The sequence below is a fragment of the Chiroxiphia lanceolata genome, chromosome 9 (genome assembly GCF_009829145.1).
Source record: "Chiroxiphia lanceolata isolate bChiLan1 chromosome 9, bChiLan1.pri, whole genome shotgun sequence".
Taxonomy (NCBI): domain Eukaryota; kingdom Metazoa; phylum Chordata; class Aves; order Passeriformes; family Pipridae; genus Chiroxiphia; species Chiroxiphia lanceolata.
The window spans coordinates 16,496,650-16,517,941 of NC_045645.1; the positions used below are offsets into that span (position 1 = coordinate 16,496,650).

Sequence of the window (21,292 nt, forward strand, 5' to 3'; positions counted from 1 at the left end):
TATCGTATTTTTTCCCAGCTATCAGGATGCTACAGTTCACTATTTTTTGTGCAGGACAACAAGAAGAAAGTTAACAGCTTTAACAATGTGGCATTAGAGAAAACACAGAAGATAAATTTTTAAATTACAGTAATTTAGAGTCTTGTGATGACACTGAGCCAAGATGCAATACTTCAGTTACATTATCTACTCCACGTATCAAAATTTATGCAGTAACAATGATAGGTATAACTAATGCCATGTTTTTGGAGGAAATGTTATCATCTAACTCATCCCTAGGGAAAAAAAGAAAAATCAATCATTGTAACTAAGATGTAAGCAAGGTTATGCAAGGTTATGATTTTTTGTATGCTTCCATCACAGTTTTAAAATTATCGTCTCTTTATTGTATCAGGAATACAAAATTATGAATTCTGTCAAAACATACAACAATTAATACTTAGTGTATCTGAAAAATTAAACACTGAGATAAAACTTTAAATTTGCTGAAAACAGTGCTTATCATATTCTCTACCAGGTACTACCTCAACTACAGAGCTGAGGAAATTTTTATGTAAGCACATAGTGCAATGTACCTAGGAGATACATAAATGTAAAAACAGTGATTCTCAAAAAGCCTACACAAGCGTACACAATCCCACGCTCATACCTTTGAAACACTTTATCTAAAAGGCTAGGTCAAATTCAATTATTTCTGTTAAGCCTTGAATGAATGTAGTGCACTTAACAGTGTTGTTCCTGGTTTACATGATAAGCTATTTATTATATAGAAATTATTTCATATTCAAAAGTAGAAAACAACCAATTATTTAGCCACATTCCACCACTATTACCTAAGTAATTAAAATTTACATAACTTAAAATATTGTTTTTCTTCATAAAATATCAGTTTTAAAAATGATAATGTGTTCTGCAGATATGACTGCCTGTGGCCAGATAGTCTAAGCATTAAAAAAGTATTAGGTCATATCTATCTTCAAACTGACAGATCATAATTTAAATGCCTTAAGGTAATCTTATTGTCTTAAAAATCTTGAACATCAGTATTTTTGCAAACTATCAGCACTTGCTATAACACCCTTACTACACTACATCTTGAGGTTACTACAGAAGAAATGAGGTGATAATTGCATATTAACATAATTATTTGGTAATCCCTCCGAGCAAGCTTCCTAGGTCACTCAGTAATTCAGATTAGATGCAACCTTCCTGTCATCAGATCTATGCTGTCCACTTTCTGTTCATTAATAATTCTTTTTGATAGGAATGTACTTAATTCCATTGTTCTATGTACATTATTAATTGTATTTATTACCAGCAGGTTTATGACCTTTCCAAGTTCTTATTTCATAACGACAACCTTTACTACGCAAGAGGATCACACACAAAATTAAGAGCATTGCTTTGGTCAATTCTACAATGCCAGTTCACTAAAGCTTATGCTCCAGTGCTACATATACTATGCTGCTGCCTACTAGCACTTGTAGGCAAGAGATTTGTCAGTCTCTATTGCAAACCTCATGTTATTTTATAGGGGTTTATAACAGATTTGAAAGCACATTGGAGCTGAAATATTAAGATGGAAGAATTTGGCTGAGTTTCTGAAAAGCATGAAGTGCTTTTATGTGTTCTGATATCAAGTTTCTCACTAAATTCATAAATATGAGACAATGAGCTAAAAGCACAGAGCGACTATTAAGTAGCACAAAAACACAGAAGCCATTTCCTAAGTGGATTTAATTTAATCAGCCTAGTTAAAGAAACTGAAGGAGTATGGTCTTTCAGCAGTGCTGTAATGAAGGCAAAAATATACTTGTCCTGTGCTAAGTAACTCCTCATAAGTCAAGTTCTTTAAGCAGATATGTGAATTGCCAGGACACTCAAGGGATTATTCAAATATTCAAGAGATAGGAAAGGTGCTTCAGGTTTGCACTGTTCCCATTTAGATTTTTCTTCAAGACTTCATTATGTAAATATAGAAAACTAACAAAACCTATAATTTTAGCCTATAATTTTATCAAATGTTCCTGTAATAAAGCTTTCTCAAGTGACAGATTATATTAAAGATGACAGAACCAAAGTCTCAGACTTTTAGGCAACAAACAGCAGACCAAGAGAGAGGTTAAGTACATCATGGCACAGGACTAAAGAGGCATCTCCTTCCATTCTGCCCCATTACGCAGTCTATGGCCTTAGCAACTTAATCATGGCAAATATCAAGTACAGAACTTTTGCCAAAAGTGAAATGTTTAAGCACCATTGGGAAATGAAGGTTTGTACAGAGCAATAGAGGAACTAGTAGTGTATCAGCACAAACCAACCACATCTGGAGAAAAAAAAGGTGCGAATTATTCAGAGGACAGCTGCACAATATTTTTGCCTCTTCCATAGAGTAATGCACACATTTTACACCTCTAGAGCTTTGGGTGTTATCTAGCAATATGAATACCCAAAATCAATACAATTGCAAGACTTTGATCATTAGACCTATTACTTGTTTTTCAATTTATTTCTTCTTAAAAAGTTATCCTGATCGACCCTTCAGAATCACAAAGCCTGACAACTAGAGGACGAGTCAGTGACTCACCTTGCTTTCCTCCTGCTTCTATCCGTGTTTGCAAATCAAGTTGTTGAAAATACACTCCCTTCTGCACAGCAGAAACAGTAACTGTAGACTGCCTTACTTAGCTTTGAAACCTACAAATTCACCTGAACACTTCTGTGTTTTTTTAAACTTCTGCAGTGAAGAGACAGCTTGTTTAATATGCACAACACTGTGAATACTGCCCCTCAACATCTACTTTACATACAGTACATAGTTATTAATCTAACTACAACATGAGAAGTTCCACTGAAAACTAGCTCTCTTCCATACAATTCAGATCCACAGCACTTCACAGTTTGTGCAGTTCCAGCACAAACACTGGAAAACTCTCACAGCTAACTAGACTGCCATATTAAAAATTTTTAAAGCAGTAAGAAATATTACTAATACAACACTTGCTTTATGCCTAAAGAAATACAAAGTTACTGCCACACACTGTATAATCTTTTGTTATACTGTTGAAGAGTCACTGAGTTGTCATATCTGCGGAAAAAGCTGACCAAAGAGAAACACTGAATTACAGAGGAGTCATAGCACAAAAGCAGCCCATCTTCTTGGCTGGGAACATCAAACCTGAACGACATATTTTTAGAAAGTTAATTTTCCTGAAACTTAGTTCCTAATAAAATAACATCTTCAAAAGCTGTCATAATAGTAAGTAAGTAAAAAATTTCCCTAAAAATGTCAACATTTCAGAAACTTGATTTCTAGCCTAAGATGTCTAAGAGTGATATGCTAACATGTGAAGAGGAACTGAACACAACTTCAAAACGACTACCTGACAATAAGAAATCACAGAAGAGAATACCATTACTGCCACCGACCATCTTACTCCTCTAATATTGATTTGCTTGGGAAAATAAACCAGTTTGTCACAATGGGGGGCATCATGCTAAAATTCAATACCGAAATCAATAAAAATAAATGACAATACAATTTAAGTGTCACAAGAATCAGACCTATCACTATAAAAATGTACTCTTCTAGTTTCAAGTACTCATGCAGCAGTTTAAGATGGTTTCATTGGTAGATGTTTTTCAAAATGAAAAGTAGGTATTTCTAAAAGATGACTAGCCAGAACAAAAAAAATCCAAGATGTTGAATCTGGTAACTTAAGAACAGTCACACATTGTGTGGCAACTCCAGAGGCTTCCATAACTCCCCCCAGCACTCCCCAACCCTGTTCATGTTCCTGCAGCTCTCTAGTTTGGATTTTTAGTAGCGTGATCTAGTTTGACTTGTACTGCCATTAGTTTCTGCTAAAGATGAGAACTACAATCAAATACTGAAGTGTCCTAAATGCAGACATACGTGGTAATAACTAGCAGCATTCCAGTAAGAGACACAGAAGTATGAAAAATACAGAATGCTCTGTAAAATACATACTATTTCTCTCCAAAACCATTCCCTTACTTTTACATGCATAAATTCTCTTCCTTGATGCCATCTCACATGCTCACACATTTTTACTCTCTAAAGAAACTAAATGTTTAAGAAAACACTTTTCATCTCTTTCATCACCATTATCTGTGTTTCTCAGGGAAAAGTATTCTTAAGCTTCAAGTACGGTCCCAAAAATTGCTTTTATCCAGATATCATACAACAAATCCCAAATCTTCGTTCACGAAGCCTAGCCATGATGATACAACAAATAATTCTATTAACCACCAACATTAAAAAAAACTAGACAATTTTTTCTCATTACAGTCTATAAATAAAAGTCCTGCTCCTAATCCTTGCTGCTAGACATCTTTAACAAGCTTCCAAAAAATTAAGGGTTGTCATCAGTGGTACAAAGTGTAGTTGGCCAGGAACTGAAGCAGTACCCTGGGGTCAGCATCAAGTCCCACACACTGTTCAACATCTTCATTAATGAACTGGGTGATGGGGCAGAAGGTACCCTCAGCAAGGCTGCTGAGAACACAAGACAGAGCCACGGCTGATACACCAGCAGGCTGAGATGGACCTCAATAGGCTGGACAACAGGGTTGGACAAGATTGCTGCAGGTCCCTTCCAAACTCAACTATTCTGTGATTCTATTTTAGTACACTCTGCCACACAGTATCCCAATTCTTGCTTACTTTAGTCCGCTTTAGAGTGCTTCATGTGCTCACACTATCCACAATTTTCCAATTTCAAAATATCATCTGTATAGGCATAAGAGTATTTTAATTTAAAAGAGTTTCCAACCAATAACTTTGAATTTATCATTCCAACAGTTTAAAAAAATTACACAAAAATTATTAAGTATACAGAAAAAGTGCATTCTCTCCATGCCAAGTTATGTAGAATATATTGACAGCAAAACTATAATTTGATGTCCCCCTCCCTTCTAACTCTCTTTCCGTGATCATGTCTATTATAGAGTTCTTTCAAAAAATAAAATCATATTACCACTAAGGTATTATTGTCACCCTCAAATTTATCAACCCGGTTTTTAAGTCCCACCACATTTTTTGTTTGTATTTCTAAAATTTCAGACTTCACAGGATGAATTCCTCTTCTACATCACCGTATTCTTAGATGCCTTCCTGATGTGTCACATCTCAGAGGGGCCTAAGGACACCTGGCTTCTCAGTGTCAGCTCTTCGTACAGGAAAATATTTCCTCCTCAGTAAAAACATTTCCTGCTCATAGAACCCACCGCCACTAGCAAAACTCTGTCATATCTCCAGTCCTAGTAAGTGAGACATTTCACAAGAGACCATGTTTAGGTATCTGCACTCTTCCACACTTTAGTCTCACTACTACAGTCCTTACATGGGGCATAATACTAATATTAGAGACCTGCTGACCATTGCAGAAGATTTTGGCTTGCAAAGAAGAGAAAGAAGTTTCAACATGCAGTCAAATACTGTCAAATTGCTGTGCTATACAATGGAATTATGCTTTTCTTCGCAGCAAAGCCAGTTTAAATAACTGCTGCCTTCCTCCACTCCCCCCAGGTTCCTTCCTCCACACTTTATCAACCATTTCATCATTCAGTTTAAAAGGCTGAGACCCAAACACTGCTGAATCGGCACAACCGAGAGGCAGCAACTATGAGTAAGGGCACAGACTTTATGAATATTTATATGAATAAATAAAAAAGTAAAAATGCAGAGAATATTTCAGAAGGCAAAAAAGCAGCCTCGGCAGTCCTCCATTTAACGTTGCAGAATGCAATATTATAAAGAATACTACCATAAAGCAAATGTTATGCTCTAAAATTACTTGAACTAAACTACTCAATCGAAGCAAAATGCTAGGAGTAAATGCTAAAATAATTCAACTGGGGAACATTAAATACATCTTCTGAGAATACTATTAACACAAGCAATACTTTTAAATTACATATTAGACACGATAGCTAGATTTTCCATAGAGACATACAAATGCAAATCCTTCCAGTAGGCTAAATAAAAAGTATTTTTTTTTTCTAAAACACAGAACTAACTTCTAGAAATTTTAAAACTAATCTACTCCCCCTTAACCTATAGTTTTACAGAATCAGTCACCTTATCTGCTCAGAAACAAGTCCTTTTGAAGCCAGGTACTGCCACCAAGTGGCAGTGAAATTCTGTATGCAAATCTAATTATTCCCCACATGTAGAGCATACAGAACTGGCAGCTGTCAAATATGAGCAATGTTGTGCTAATATAAAGACATTTAAAATTAATCAAAGCAGAACCCACAGATTTTTCATATCCAACCCCAAAACTGATTTTCAATTTAAAACAAAGGTTTTTCCTACAATTCAGTCTTTTTGTTCAGACATCTTTTGTGAGCAGTTGGGTAAAGAATCCTTTCTTCCAATACAAATCAAACAGATATCAATAAACCGACTAATTATTAGTGTTGAGGTTTTTTACATAACTCTATGCAAATCTCCAATGATTACACAACTACATGGCCAAAGAGGTCTTACTTCCACCATAACCCCGAATTTCAGGAAAAAGTGAATTTAGTAACTGATGAGAAAGACCTCTTAAGATATAAACATGCAGCTTGTTATCTGCATAAGCTACTCAATCCGCTTTCGTGAGGAGGTAAAGATCTCAACCAAACCGGGAAGGATTTTTAGAACTTTTAGATTATTTGATTTTTAGAATATCTGACTATTTTTACAGGAATATTTCTCAAGTTAATTAAACTATATTGTTAGTTACCTGCATGAACTACTTGTGAAGTGTCAATCCAGCAGATCACAGATGAAAACTTGCATGACAAAAACATGATGCTTTAAATGGATTTACAGTGGAACTTTCTTAAAGGCAACACTAAGAACAATTTTACTGGGACAGATCTTTGAACAAAACATGTCTTTCAACTTTGGAACAATTCTGACCTTATTTCCTGTTATATTAAAAAAAAGTTGTCATTCTTTTTATCCAGCATGACTTGAAACATATATAGCAGTTTCTCATTTTTGCTTTTTTGGCTGCTAACCACTTGCTGTACCAATTTTAATGTTATCACAAATTTTAAGACTATCTCCTGCTCATGAAGAAAGATTTTTTTTAATTCCTAAAGTATGCTGTTTTTCCCAATTATAAAAAGACCACCCGAGACACACACTCTGCTTTTACTAATTTAATTTAGAACCTTAGAGTAACAAATTACATTAGTGATACTCATTCATCCTTACCAGCAAACTGACTCTCATCATCCTCTATGTTCTTTCAGTGATCAAGGATTAAAAAGCTAGTAAGATTCTAAGCAGCAGTACCAGGTAAGGCAAAAAGAACCATCTTGTACCTCTGTAGATTAAGAACAAAAAATTCTGCTGACTTGGAGAAAGTTATAATGCTTGCTGATGAACATATGAAATCAGAGTTTTTAAAAGACACAAACCTATATAACACACTGTACATGACCAGAAAAACACAAGCGAGAAGAAATGCTCGCATCACCTCACTAATAATTGAGGTTTGTTTCTTTAATTTTTTAATAAAAAAAATAAAACCACCACAAAACACCAGAAGTGATTTAATGGCAGAAAGCTCAACTTCATGTTACCTGGATAATATGAACAATATTATATGAGATTCCTGTCTGAACCAAAGAAACACAAATCCCACATACTAAAATCTATCCTGTGCAGAATGCTGTATATAACCTATAATTAAAATGCTTAAAATGTGACTTTGTTTGACACACTATTACAGGAAAATTCAGCACAAGCATCTACCTTGTGCTACTTTTTCTGCTACACAGAAGTGTGGCCCACTGTACTGTTAACACATTGAGACCAAGCTTATTTTTTCCTCACTTCCCCCCTTCTTTAACACAAACGGGTCCTCCTGCGGAGTTCAGAAGATAGAGTCTGGTAATCAGAAAATTTAAGAAAAAATACTACAGTTATCCCAATAAGGTACATTAACTGCTTGTAAAACGTATCTTGTACCTGTGTGTTTTTATCTAGCAACAGATTTCTTTATTTCCAAAAGTCAGGACGTGATACCTTTTATATCTGCCTTAGGAAAGTGTAATATTTTCATCGATTAACTGACTATTCAATTGTCATTTTTACAGAACTGTCAGAACCTCAAGATCTCCTCTAAGCAATAACAATACTGATCTAACATCATTATACTGTTTCTATGTACTCTTTTACACATTTTTTCTGTCTTCTTGTTACATATGCAAGAGTATAGGCTTTCTCCTCAGAGATCAGCTTTCTTCTACTATACATAGCTAAACACCATTAAGTCAAAAGGTCTTTGGAGTTTCATTCAGAAGACCTCATGCTTCAAGAACATACTCATTTATATATTAGACTTTTCAACTAATTTCCTGTATTTAAAGTAGTTATTAGACAACAAAATTAAGAAGAGACAGAACATAAACTTTAAGCTTCAAGTACTGAAAGCATGCATTAGAAGGCACAGGTAACAGTTTGAATCTTACTATCAATTCAAGTTCCCTTTGTAGCCACGACTCTTACTTTACACTCATCCTCAGATAAAGTATCTCCTTTTGCAGTGTTATATTTATTCCTTTTTCCAAAGCAGCACATTCTAGAAACCAGCAAAGTCAGGCTAAGGCAGTAAGTTCTATGAATAAGTATATAGATAATACAGCAGCAGAGCTTATTTTTAATTGTTCATAGTTCAGAAGACAATTCATAATCCAAGTCTTTAATCAGTTATACATTATACAAAGGATCAATACTCAGTTATTTTAAATTCCCCACAAAGCATTCTGCTATAATCAGTATTTTAAAGTTGACAGCAATAGCTCTAAAGAAGTCTTAGCAGAACAGAAGATACAAACAAAGCAGCTCCTGTCTATTTCAAAATATACATACTACAATTTTAAAGTGATATCAAGTCTACATATTAATTGGAGATTAGAAATGAGGAACAAGTTCATTTAAGCAAATGGGATCTCCCTCTCATCTCTTCAAAATATCAGATCACTGCAAGCAGGTACATTCTGAGATGGCATATTAGTCAAACAGCAAGCAGAAAACTTGAGAAGCCAGTTTTTTTTTGTTATGGAAGCTTCTGTACCCGAGTCCATCATGCCCTGTCTCCCAAGCAGAGTAATCTACTGAACAGTGGAACCTTACCTAAAGATACTCTTGAAACAAGACTCAAAACAAATTAAAGCAAACTGCTCTTTGTTAAATGTTTCGCATAATCATAGGGCAAAGATATTAATTTAAATAGACTAATACAGTTCAAATTATTCCTGAAGTAGAGTATCAAGTAAATGGAAAAGAAAAAATTAGGGCTTATCCAAATTCTTTTTCTCAAAATAACAGAGGAGGGGGGGTGGGGCAAAGGAGGAGAAATGCCAAAGTTACAGAAAATTTCTCCTAGATGGACACTCTGCAACTGCAAATGGACACTTCAGTTCTACTCCCAAATGGTTTCCTAAAGACAGAAAGGGGGAAAAAAATTCCAACAGAATTTCATTATTAAAAATTTGAAATGCTATTCTGACAGCTGGTCAAATTTCCCACAGAGTTATTTATTAATACAGTAAGTTCAAGTTTAACATGCTGCTTTGACAATGCAAAGTACACTTTCAATATTTTGCAACCAGGTGGATAATACATAGAAAATGAAATTAATTTAAAGTACTCATAATTTTGGCTCTCAACAGTTAGCAGAACACCTTGATAGTTTTTTGACTATAATAACTTACCAAAGAAAAGCATAATTATCATAATAATATTAAATAATAAGGGAGGATCTTTTGTTCCTATTTTAATCTTGTAGAAGTAACGCTACATTCATAAATTACAGTAATCAAGATACAAATTTCAAGAGAATTTTCACTGACCACTTTTCTGCATGTTCAGCAGTATATGCTAATGGCATGTGGGGGGAAAAAAAAGGTCAACAAAAAACTTCTACTCACCTTTGCTTGTTTGATTTACATTATGCTGTAAGATCCACTTCCACAATAAAACAAACCTGCAAAATAAAAGAAGAACTTACTGTACAGCTGTCATTTTCTGTTTGCGTCCTAGATTATCAGACAAGACAGGCAAAGCAGAGAGATAAGAAATCCACGGCCACCAAAGTATTCCATCATTTTTGTCTCAGGGTAAAAATAACAAAATTCCAGTGGTCTTCTCTGAAATACACGTGTAATTTGCAAGTAACACAGATATTGGCATTTTAATTAAAAAATCCACTAAGAAATCATGGGTCAAACAAGTGGAAAAAAGTTGCACGGCAAGAAAAACTCTGCTGCATTTTCTGCTACTGCCTTCAAAGTCAGCTATCTTAAGTTCCCTGAATGAGGAACAAGGCACAGAAAGGAAATGGTTACAAATGGAAGCTTTTTTAAAAGTCTTTTTGCAAAAATGATCAACATATCTAAGATTAAGTGTTGAAGGGCTTTAAGCCTGGGCCTTGCTAATTCCTCACCTTTTCTAGGGCAGAGTTGTGTTATTATTCTAAGGTTAGCTTCCCCATCTTAAAATCATAACTTGTTTGCCTTCATGAATGCTGATTAATGTCAGATGAAATAAATACTCTATTTTACTCATGGATCTTTTGAACTATACAAGGAAGTTTTTCACTTCCTATTTGGAGATACCAGACTATATAACATTTGGAAGAGACTCTGAGAGTCACTGAAGTTGCACAAAAACAAGAATGGATTTGGTTACAGTATCTCTACAGAACTGGGTCTACTTCTAATGAAGACACAACAACTAGCATACATCTTTACAGAAAGGGTTGGTTATTCGTATCTAGACCAAACTAATGTTTAGTCATCACCAAAATTAAATCTGAACGAGATACCTGTCCTCACATACTGGCTAGGATTCCTTCCCTCATTTTGTTCACACACAGCTTATTGATTCTGAGTTCCCCAGTCAGACTGCAACTGGGGAACTCAGAAAGCCACTTGCCTAAATAACAAACAGAGTAAGGGAGGAAAGACCTTTCAAATAAGTCTGGCTGGGCAATAAAAAGCAACAGAAGATAAGTATTTGAGCTCCTTTCCCTAGTCCCAGGATCATCTCCTTAGTATCACATTAAACTTCATGCAGCCTTAAGCAAGAATGTTATTCAATAAATATGTGCTCATTTCTCAAATAAGATTTATTACAGAAAAAAAAATACAATTCTTTAGTTGGGTTTTAGAGTTGTATTCATTCATCTAGAGAAGCAGAAGTGTTATTTTCAAACAGCCGTGGAGCTCTTCTGTTAGTTACAGAAGGTAAATGTAAAGCTACAGTTAAAAATGCCCACAAAAATAAAAGCCTTTATGTATGAAGAGCCAAAACAACATTCAAAAAGTAAGAAAGAAGGTCTCTGCAGGATTTACATTATCAAATATTATGATCGGCACTAAACCAGACATCTCAGTAAACCTGTGCACTTTGTCTGGGCAGTGACAAATCCCAGCCTAACACTCCTCTCACTGAAGAATTACACCAATGACTCTGCCCCTGTGCAAAATGCCTTCAACACACACATCATCTAAATACTGCAATTAACTAAACACTACCAATAACTCAGAATTACCTCCCCTTTTCAATCCCTCTGGTGTTCAAAGTTCCACCCAATGCACGATAGTACTTGCAGTACTACAGTCATGCAAACATCTTCATGAAGGCAATGCAATCCACGAGACACCAGATTTTAGGCCAAACTACTGATAGCATTGAGACTGTTTAAAGCTACCTGACCTATTGTGCTTAACCAACACTCACTCAAAGGTCCGTCTGCTGTCAAAGAAGATTCCTCTCACTCCAACACAAACAATCAAACTCTAACACCTACTATTCATTTCAAGGGTGATGACATTTGAAATAACTCAGCGCCTGACATTCTTTACCAACAGATTCAAGACAGGTAGTTCTCCAAAAACTCCTTAGGGAAAGGCAAAGATTTCAACATCACAAATGCTTTGGGTCAAATCTTCCCGTCTTAATTCTCATTATCAGGAAAAGAAGTGAGAATGAAAGTCACTCTCCCTCACAAGGTAATAGACAGCATCAAAAGGGATGCAGAATTGGGTAATGTATCTATAGAACATTCACCTCACTATTCAAAGAGTGAAAGGGCACAAGCATGGCTGTAAAATGGTCAAGCTTCTGATCAGCAATAAGCAGCTGCCTGTTCTGATAAGGGCAGAGAACAGGAAGTGGAAGAAAACTGCAGTGGTGGAGATGGGTGCAACCTCAAGTGCACCCCTCATGATACTAAAAAAAAAAGATGGACTGAAAGCTCTTTTTGCTTTAATGAAGTATCTCCTATTAACCTGCCCCCTCTCTGGGAAAAAACACTACAGAAACACTAGAATGCAAAGGTGTACAATGACTAAATAAAATTTGCTGTAATCTTGACAAGAGTTTGGATCCCTTTATCTACTATCTAGCCCTTATTTCCTAACAGATCTGCAATAACTGACATTTCTACATCTATCTGGGAGAAGACACTTAACCATTTTTTTAGCACCTTCTCCTGGAACAGTTGCAGGCAGGAACATAATTCATAGAGAAGTTTTTCAGGTCGTTTGTTTGAAGTTTTTGTTGTTGTTGTTGTGTATGCGTGTGGGATTGTTGTTCGTTGTTTGTTTCTTATTTTGTTGTGTTTGGGGTTTTTTTTAAGAGAGTCATAATGTAATATAAAACTAGCTTTTGACCCTGTAGCTGATTATGCTTGTGTAGGAAGGTTAAAAGAGGAAGAGACAAAGGCTAGAATGACTGTACTATACAAACTACTTTTGTTGGTATAAACTGTGGCTAAACAGTCCATTCCACTAGCTTGACACAAAAACACAGTAAAAGGCTTGCAACTGTAGTCTTGAATTAGAGACTTAGAAAATTTGATTAGCTAGTCAAGAGTGGCATGTACATTTATCAGGATATGGCCATCCCACCACTAAAATCTGCTAAATTCAAAAGAGGAGGGTGGGGTGCAGAAGAAATTTCATTCTAATACCTGATGCAGCTCTGGAAAACATCTGCAATATTACAGAAATCCAATAATCCTAAATATCAGTGTGGGAAAAATCAACCAGCAGAAAGCAGAGATTACGCTAAGAAAAGTCTATTACAAGAAACCCAGACAAAGTTCCAGCCAAAACTGTACACGCAAGTATCAGGGATAAAGTAATTTGAGAAGAGAACTGAAAAACCAAAAACTTAGCTGATGAGTCTCCTACATCAGTTAATACAGCCAAAAAGCTCTTTAAAGACAAGCGTATACCATCGTCTTCCTAACAACTAGTCAGCAATGACCTTGTCTGTACAGAACGTATTTTCCTGCTTTCTGTTTGCAGAAGGAGCTTTGATTGTCTTTGATTCCTACCTAAAACTTATAAAAATAACTTACTCTACATTCACTACCCACAAATACCTAGAACTAACATTCAGTGTAGATTAAATAATCACTTGAATTTAAACATGAGGTTTTCTAAAATCAGAAAATTAATTCCCTTTGAGAATTTGTAAAACCTCTCAATCTACGCTATTCCAGTTGTAGTTTAACCAACTGAATCATAAATGCCACTGTCAAATTTACTAAAATTAAATTTTTAAAGGAAAAATAATAATAATTACTCTTCTTACAATAGTTAATGAAAAGCAATATTTAAGAGCAGGTACTCTTCTGAAGCCTGAATTATCCAGAAGTTAAATTAAGCAAAAGCTTAACACTTTACAGCGTGAAGAGACAAAATTTAAGTCTTTTTACTGGAGATGCTTCTGACTTCAAAGAATCTGCAGTAACTGAACAAAAGCAAGCAAGCAAGGGACTGCAAGAGAGAAGACTGCCTCCTGCATTTTGAATCTCCTGCCAGATTTTGAGAATTATCTGAAAAACAGTTCAAAGAAGTTACAGTTCTTCTTTGTCTGTTCATCACAGTAAAAGCCACACACACAGTTCCCAAAGCTGTGGTAGGGTTTTCACGTGGAAGTGCTGAAATCTCTCATTTTTCTACTCGTAGAAAGTTTTGCTTTTTGACAACAACCCGTATGGGACAGTGAAGCACTTCAAGGAAACGTGTGACAGCCTAGGAAATGAACACAACTGATCATACCTCAGAGCTGTTTCAGTCCAAACAAAATTACAAGTCGCTGAATGCAACATTAATAGGAGTATCACAGTAGGGAAAAAAGTAGTGAGAGTGAGTAGCCTGAATGGAAGAAAAGAACCTGTGTTTATAGCATCAATTAGGTCAAACAACAAGATTTAATCATTATTTCAAAAATCTGCATTACATAAAAAAAAAATTGAAAACACATCAGAGGGAAAAAAGTTCCAGGTAGACAAAGGTTTGTACTAACAAAATATATTGGCTGAAAAGGTTACTTTTCCACTCTGTTACTGAACAGATCAGAAGCAAACATTTAAAGATGTACACAACAGGCACACAATAAAGATGCAAAGATGTCTACAGAGAAGCAAGGGGAAACGAACATAATTTAGGAGCTGCTTACTTTGAGTGTACATTATACAGTAAGTAAATATGTAACACTCAACATACAAAAAAAAAAGCATAAGAGTACTAAACTGAAGCATCAGTTTAAAGATGGAAATTCTGAAAACATTTAGAATTTCAAGGCCTTAAGAGAAAATACTAATATATTGTTTCTAAAGGTTACTTATCAGTGCAGTTTCTCCCCTCAGCTAAGATTAGGTGTAACATTCTAAGCATCAATGATATTTAATAAATAAGTTTACAGTCCATCAATATCCAACTAAATTGAACAGCATTCTTCAAAATGAGATTTACCATAAGCAATAAGCTGTTGAAAAATAATTCATCTTCTTTGTTATTTCTCTGCCTCTTTGAGCTACAGATCAACATACCATTCACATAATAAACACCTGTAGTTTTCAGTCACCCTTCAGCCTATTTATCTTGACCACACAAACTAGCTGTTTGCTGCACTTATATACCATAAATATAACAGCTTTTCTCAAACAGGGGAAGCTTAAAGCACGAAATGACATCATCTCTCCATTCCACTCCAAACTACTAATGGCACTGTACATATCCTTGGCATCATCCTTGACACTGAACACTTTCATTATGCTGTCAGCAAAATCTTGTCAATACATTATCTGTGCAGGAACTGCCTCTACCCTTCAGTTACAGAATCACTCTCTTCTCCAGTCTGCATTTTTATACATATATATATATGTGTGTGTATATATGTATTCCTTCACCATATCATATAAGCTTTGCATAAAGCACCTCAAAATACAGTGACATACCCTCTAACTATAAGCACTGCACAAAAGCACTCCAGAAAACAGTCAGTTACATGTAATCTTGGCTACCTCGCAATAAAATTGATTACGGTTCCTCCAAGTTTGTATACCCTACTTCTCAGGTGAAAGTAATTAACTGGAAATCCAAAACAGGAAAGCTTCATCACTTTGCACATCAAAATGCTTTTCTAAGGAACCAACAGCCTTAATTAAAAAACTTGCATCTTGTGTCTTAAAAAAAAAAGGTAAGCTTTAAGAAACATCTGAGGCAGCTCATTTTTAGAAAACAGCCTCTTATATTTCAAGGTTTGTTTTTAAAATACCAAACTACACAGTGGTGGACATTTATAGTGTCATCCTCTCCTTTCTCCAAAACTACAGAATTTTAACAAAAGCATGAGGCAGGCCAGCTAAGCATAAGAATAAGCAAAGTTTAAGCTAAGGTTGTGTACATCAAATTAGTGCACCCCCTTTTGTGTACCACCAAGTAGCAACATTCTACAGCTCAAACATGTCTTTACATACTATGCATTTTTCTTCAAAGTTTTATCTTACGTGTATTTATCAGCTCCACTTCTACTGAATGAATCCAGTGTCTTTTCAGTTGGAAAGTCCGACAGAGAACTTCACCAAAACCTCTCAAAAGCCAAAAAAAAGTACAGAAAAATAAGATCCTCTTTAAGTATGGGAGATATTACACATTTGGGAATTTGATGAAAAGCAGACACACTTTACTGTTGGTCCATCCATACCTGGCACCAATCTGCCACTTGTAGAATCCTAATAGAGACAGAATTGCATCAATTAATCTTAACACATTCACTGAACTTGACATACCCCTTTCCTGATGTACTGCACTACACAACTCTGAAACTCCTCAATGTAACTGCACTGTATTAACAGAAAACCTGCAAAAAGTTTACTACACAATGCATACACTTACACCCTTATGAAATAAAATATAGTTTCCAAGTAGATTCCACTCTATAGTCTGATCCTTACTTATAAACCTTCAAATAGGGTGTAGGTTGGGCATGTTTATTTCACACTCAAAATATAGAAATATCTTAAAATAAATAAAAAAAAAAGCTTTGCTGCATGCAGAAAAAACATTAAGGGCTTAGTTTCAGAAAGCCAGAATTATGTTACCAGATTCCACCTATTTTGTGAAATAGTATCTCTAGACTGTTTTTTTCCCCTGCAAGTTGTTTTTTAAGGACATTTATGTTTATTATTAAAATTCAAAACCATTAAGCAACTTTTTAGTGTAGAAAAAGCAGTAATGAGATTCTAAAATATATTTACTAGAAATTAGTTTCTCCAATAAAAAGACTGGCATTCTAGAACAAGAAGCCTGATGATATTCATTAATATATAAATGGATGAAAATATCTGTTTCCATTAAGGACACTTTAACTTAAAAGCAGTATCTCACATAACATTTCTAACAGTAGTTAAAGCAGCACATTAATAATCAAGCCATGTTGTTACTGTAGCAACAATGATTTCTGGTAGCCATTTTCTTTTCAGCTTTAACACTGTTCCAAAGCCAACAGCCCTTACTACAACCTGTGTATAAACCCGAAGGCAGCAAAGTGCTCAGCAGTTTCTCTGGCTACGCGCTTCAGACACCTCCCTCCAGACCGTCTTCAGCCCAATGTACTCACCTAACAGTATTCCCTAACGCTGGACTTGACACAATTTCCTTTTACACTAATGGAAATATAACAGTATGGCAGCTTGCTTTTCAGAAAAACCTAAACAACCAAACCCTACATTTAGGAGACTAGCCAGTCCACAGGACACTTTCAGAGGAGAGCAGTGCTGCAGTTCATCGTTTTAACCTGCAGGCGCTAAGAACCCAGCCTAATACAAGATCACCTGGCCACAGGCTCACAGCCTTGGTCATCACTGACAGCAGCCACTGAGAAACCCTGCCTAGATCACACATTACAAAATCAAAGCAAGTGCTGGAGCCAAAAGCAATTTCTTAGCAGACTGATGTATCTCTGAATTTTCTACATTTACAAAACTCTTTTAAGACCAACTAGCATACACATTCATTTTCAACTCCTCCTCTACATTTCTGCAGTCTTAAAAATGACAACACTTGAAAGACTTCCTTGACTTACAACTGCAATGTAGTTTTTAAAAAAGGTTGAGCCTAAAATCCTACAGCTCAAAATTAGTGATGACATTATTTTCTTCTTTCTTTAAAAAAAAAAAAAATCTTTTCTTGTGTCAAGACAGTTTGAAAGAAAGCAGTGGTGAAAGAGAGTAACAGAAAGTGAAATACACAAATATTTGTAACAGCAACGGGAGGAAATAGCGAACTGGTATTAGCACATAAGTACCCCCAACAAAATAGGATTCTAAGTTCAAATTCAGTTCCTCACAAGTTTGTTCCAGTTGAAAGCGTAGCTATGCTGGGATCACGAGCTCTAATGCCTGCTGTTGTCGGTCTAGACAGCATTTCTGACGTTTCCTGACCATGGCAGGAGAGGGAATCTCCTGTTCCTAGCCTCAGAGGAAGTGGATTTTCTGCATCTGTGAAAATGTAGAATCTAACAAAAATTTCCTAGAGATTTCACGCACATTTAGATTTTCCTAAGTATTCGTAAACCTTTGCTCATATATAAGGGCTTACATTTAAAATGAAGGTAGGTTTATGCTGAACTCTGAATTGGTGTAGCAGATTTTATTTTGATATTCCTATGACAGTGCCTTCCAGCAGAGGACAGAGTAGACACTCTAGAGTATTAGTCTCTGTAAACATCACTGCTAACTCCCAAACAGCCTGCTTCCTTATCAGAGGAGTAAGCTGTGACTTCAATGAATGTTCCAGTACGAAGAAAATAACCATACATAACAACCACTTAAAATAAATTTCAGCACTGCCATTCTTCCAGCAATAGTTTTTCCGAAATAAAATATACATGTATTTTATACAACAGGATTTAGCTACTGCTTATCAAATTTGAAGTGAAGCTACAAAATACTTTACTTTCTAATTGGGTTGATATACAAGCTATAATCTTTATAATCTATGAAAGATCACTTTGGGGAGTCACATATCCTTAACCACTAACATAAAGCTTTTCCTTCGCTTTGCTGGAGCCTGCTTTTTGGTGACAGAGGATTGGTTTTGGTGAAGAAGTTATAATATGCTGTCAATGCTATCACCTTAATAGTCATTGAAAATGTAAAAATCCATCTCTCACTTTGCTGCTCAGCGTTCATTTTTGGTTCGGTGACACTAAGTTTCTAACACTGTCCATTGTCTACATAATAAGTAAAAACTATTTCCTACTTTAGATAAGCTGTAGTAATGCAACATAATTTAACCAATTGTGTTTTATTTTTACATCTTCATGTCAGATAGCTGCATTAGGGTTTTCTTTGAACAGGAACAACACACATCTTACAACCCAGGTTATACAACCAGGCCTGGGAAGCAAACTAGGGCAAATGCCCCCACATACATCTTTGAAATGTAGTTTTTGATCACCAGTTACCGTTGTGAACACTCAGCTGAATCAGTCACACATCACCAGCACCACAAGCACAGAGCAGCTCTGATACAACATCCATTACTAAGCTCCTATTCATGGTCCCTGTGTTCATATGGACAGGGTCCATAAGTTTTATTACTAACACCATCACCACACAGAATTGTTTTCTATAGTATAATTTCCAAGTGTTTTGTCAAGTTAGTAAGCCTTTGCTCCAAAATTACTCTACAAAATTATTCTATCTATTCTATTCTAGATATTTTCAAGATCTACCCCAAGGTCTCTACTCAAGTTATGCAGTACCTTGAGGTCTACTTTCTAAACTGTTTTATAAACACCTATGGAGCTTCCATGCTAAACTGCAAGAAGGCATAGCAGTCCTACAAAGGCTTCACTTCAAGGTTAGGGCTCCATTAAACTTTCTCTTTTCAGCCTTGAACCCTTCAAATGCTTGTGGACTTGGTTTCATTGTTCACTTCCTTTTGCTTAGCTATCAATCGTGTAAAAGCTTTTAGTCTTTGATTCTTTTGCTATTTGAATTAGTTCTCCCAAACACATAAAAGCAAATGGAAAACCTCAGTATTTCCAGCATGCCGCATCAGTTATCCTCACCTGTGTCTATCCAGCCCACTGGCTATCCTTAGACACCTCATTTGGTTGGGGCTAAAAAAACTACACATGCTTAGTTTGCCAGTTTTCCTGACCAAAACAGATTTCCCAACCAAACTTTCAGAAGTAGCTCAAGAAACAGAAGAGACAGTACACATACTCTAAGCCTCTTTCATATACTTTACACTGGATTACCAGGATAGCACAAAAGAACAGGATCTGCATGGACTAAGGTTACATAAAATCAAGAATTTTTGACATAAATCCTTGCTAGGCAAGTCATCATCATCTCTGCTCACCTCACTGGGATAAAAAATGGAAGGCAAATTCCTAAGTTGTTTTTAGTGTCTAAAAGACATTTCTAAAAATGAATTACCACAGTACCTGTATGGTATTTTTAGAAACAGCATGACGTTTCAGGTATATAGGAACTTGAAAGGTTTCTCCCAAGTATCATTTCTATTTTTTGCTCTCTCCCTTGTGCAGAAATATATTCTGCCTTTAGTGCTCACTACTGCTGATAAAACACCGAGAAGCAACAGCAGTCTTACAATTGTGGCAGAGAGAGATACCTGAAGAACCATTTTTTTCTAGACAAGCTGTTCCTCTTCCTCCTCAAGCCTCACATATGCCAGGAAAGAAACTGGACCTCTCTCATCCACCAGTACTTTCAGTCACATGTATAGCAGTGAGAAATCACGGTGAACTTCACCAGCAAGTCTCACCACCTAGAAAGTCTGGGAACAAGGGCTTGGCATTAAGGGGAACATGGCACTGGATACTAGTGATGTACTTACCTTACTTCAAAACATTAATAAAAGGAAAGGTCTGTGAGAATCCATGCTAAAGCAGCTCACCAGCAAGTCTACTACTTCTCATCACTTGTGTCATTACAGTCCAACACATGCAAGGCTTTATTTAAAAGGACACAGAAATAGACAATCACTATCCCAAAGCACTTCTATAAAAAAAAAAAAAGTCAGACAAAACAAACCTTCAAAGGTTCCCCCAAAGCAAAGATGCAGAAAGAATATACAATAGACAGTACCTACTATCTTTGGTTTATGTACCACACACGCAACCTTTCCACCTCAGTTTCCTTAGCATTTCAGTTCAGTTTGCATTCCAGACATGCAAGCTCTACTCCCTCCCATCTGTAATTGCTCCAAATCCTCCCAATTTTTTCATTGCAGCTTATCTAGGTTAATTTAACATCACGTCCTCCCAACTTATTTTCCCCCTTTTGCCCCAGCAAAAAACCTGCCACAACATTAGATATTTTTTGTTAATAAGTACCTGATTAGGGAGTTCTGATATTTTATTCTCAACTTCCTACAAGATGAAAAACTGTTTTTAAAGTAACTTTCTAACATTTCTAATGTTCTAACATTCACTATAATTTGTACACAGTGCAGTTATTTTCATTACCTTCCACAGATTCTCAATTTTTAAGTTTTGTTTAAGAATAGAAAAGATTAGGTGATTTCAACTGATACCAATATATATGTTAAAAAATAGGAAGTAGAGGAGGGCAGAGTACTCACTTCACTGTGGGAGAGAACTGGGAGAAGCCAGCTGCCCAACTGTCACTTCCCACTCCCTGTGACAGGACACACAATCAAGACTTTCTCACAGAAAATACACTCATAGCTACAGTATTAAAACAAAAAACCCCAGCACTTCTGTGTGAAGGAAAAAAGTTATTTATATTGGAACTTTGCAGGCAGAGCCCGTCCTCTCTTGAAAATATTGTTTCTAATACCAAGCCAACTTAATAGCAACAACAAAAATACAGCTGTCGGAAAAAAATACTCCCCTTCTCAGTCCTCCCCACCAATTATCACACAGAATCTAGTCTCTTTGGTGAAGGCTCCTAAGAACATTCACAAG

General features: G+C 35.9%; 1 protein-coding gene across 11 annotated transcripts in view; it reads right to left on the reverse strand.

The window, feature by feature from the left end:
- ZNF644 (zinc finger protein 644) overlaps window positions 1-21,292 on the reverse strand; it is a 76,745-nt gene that overhangs the window by 21,359 nt on the left and 34,094 nt on the right. For 9 of the 11 annotated variants that reach the window (XM_032695855.1, XM_032695865.1, XM_032695856.1 and 6 more), the window contains one exon: window positions 9,958-10,013. Coding sequence is in view for 1 of the 11 variants with exons in the window: in XM_032695865.1 (XP_032551756.1) it covers window positions 9,958-10,013 (56 nt within the window). In the remaining 10 variants the exon portion in view is untranslated. Of the gene's footprint in view, window positions 1-7,234; window positions 7,444-9,957; window positions 10,014-20,199; window positions 20,315-21,292 lie in introns of those variants that run through there. The other 2 variants (XM_032695853.1, XM_032695857.1) reach the window with 2 other exon arrangements.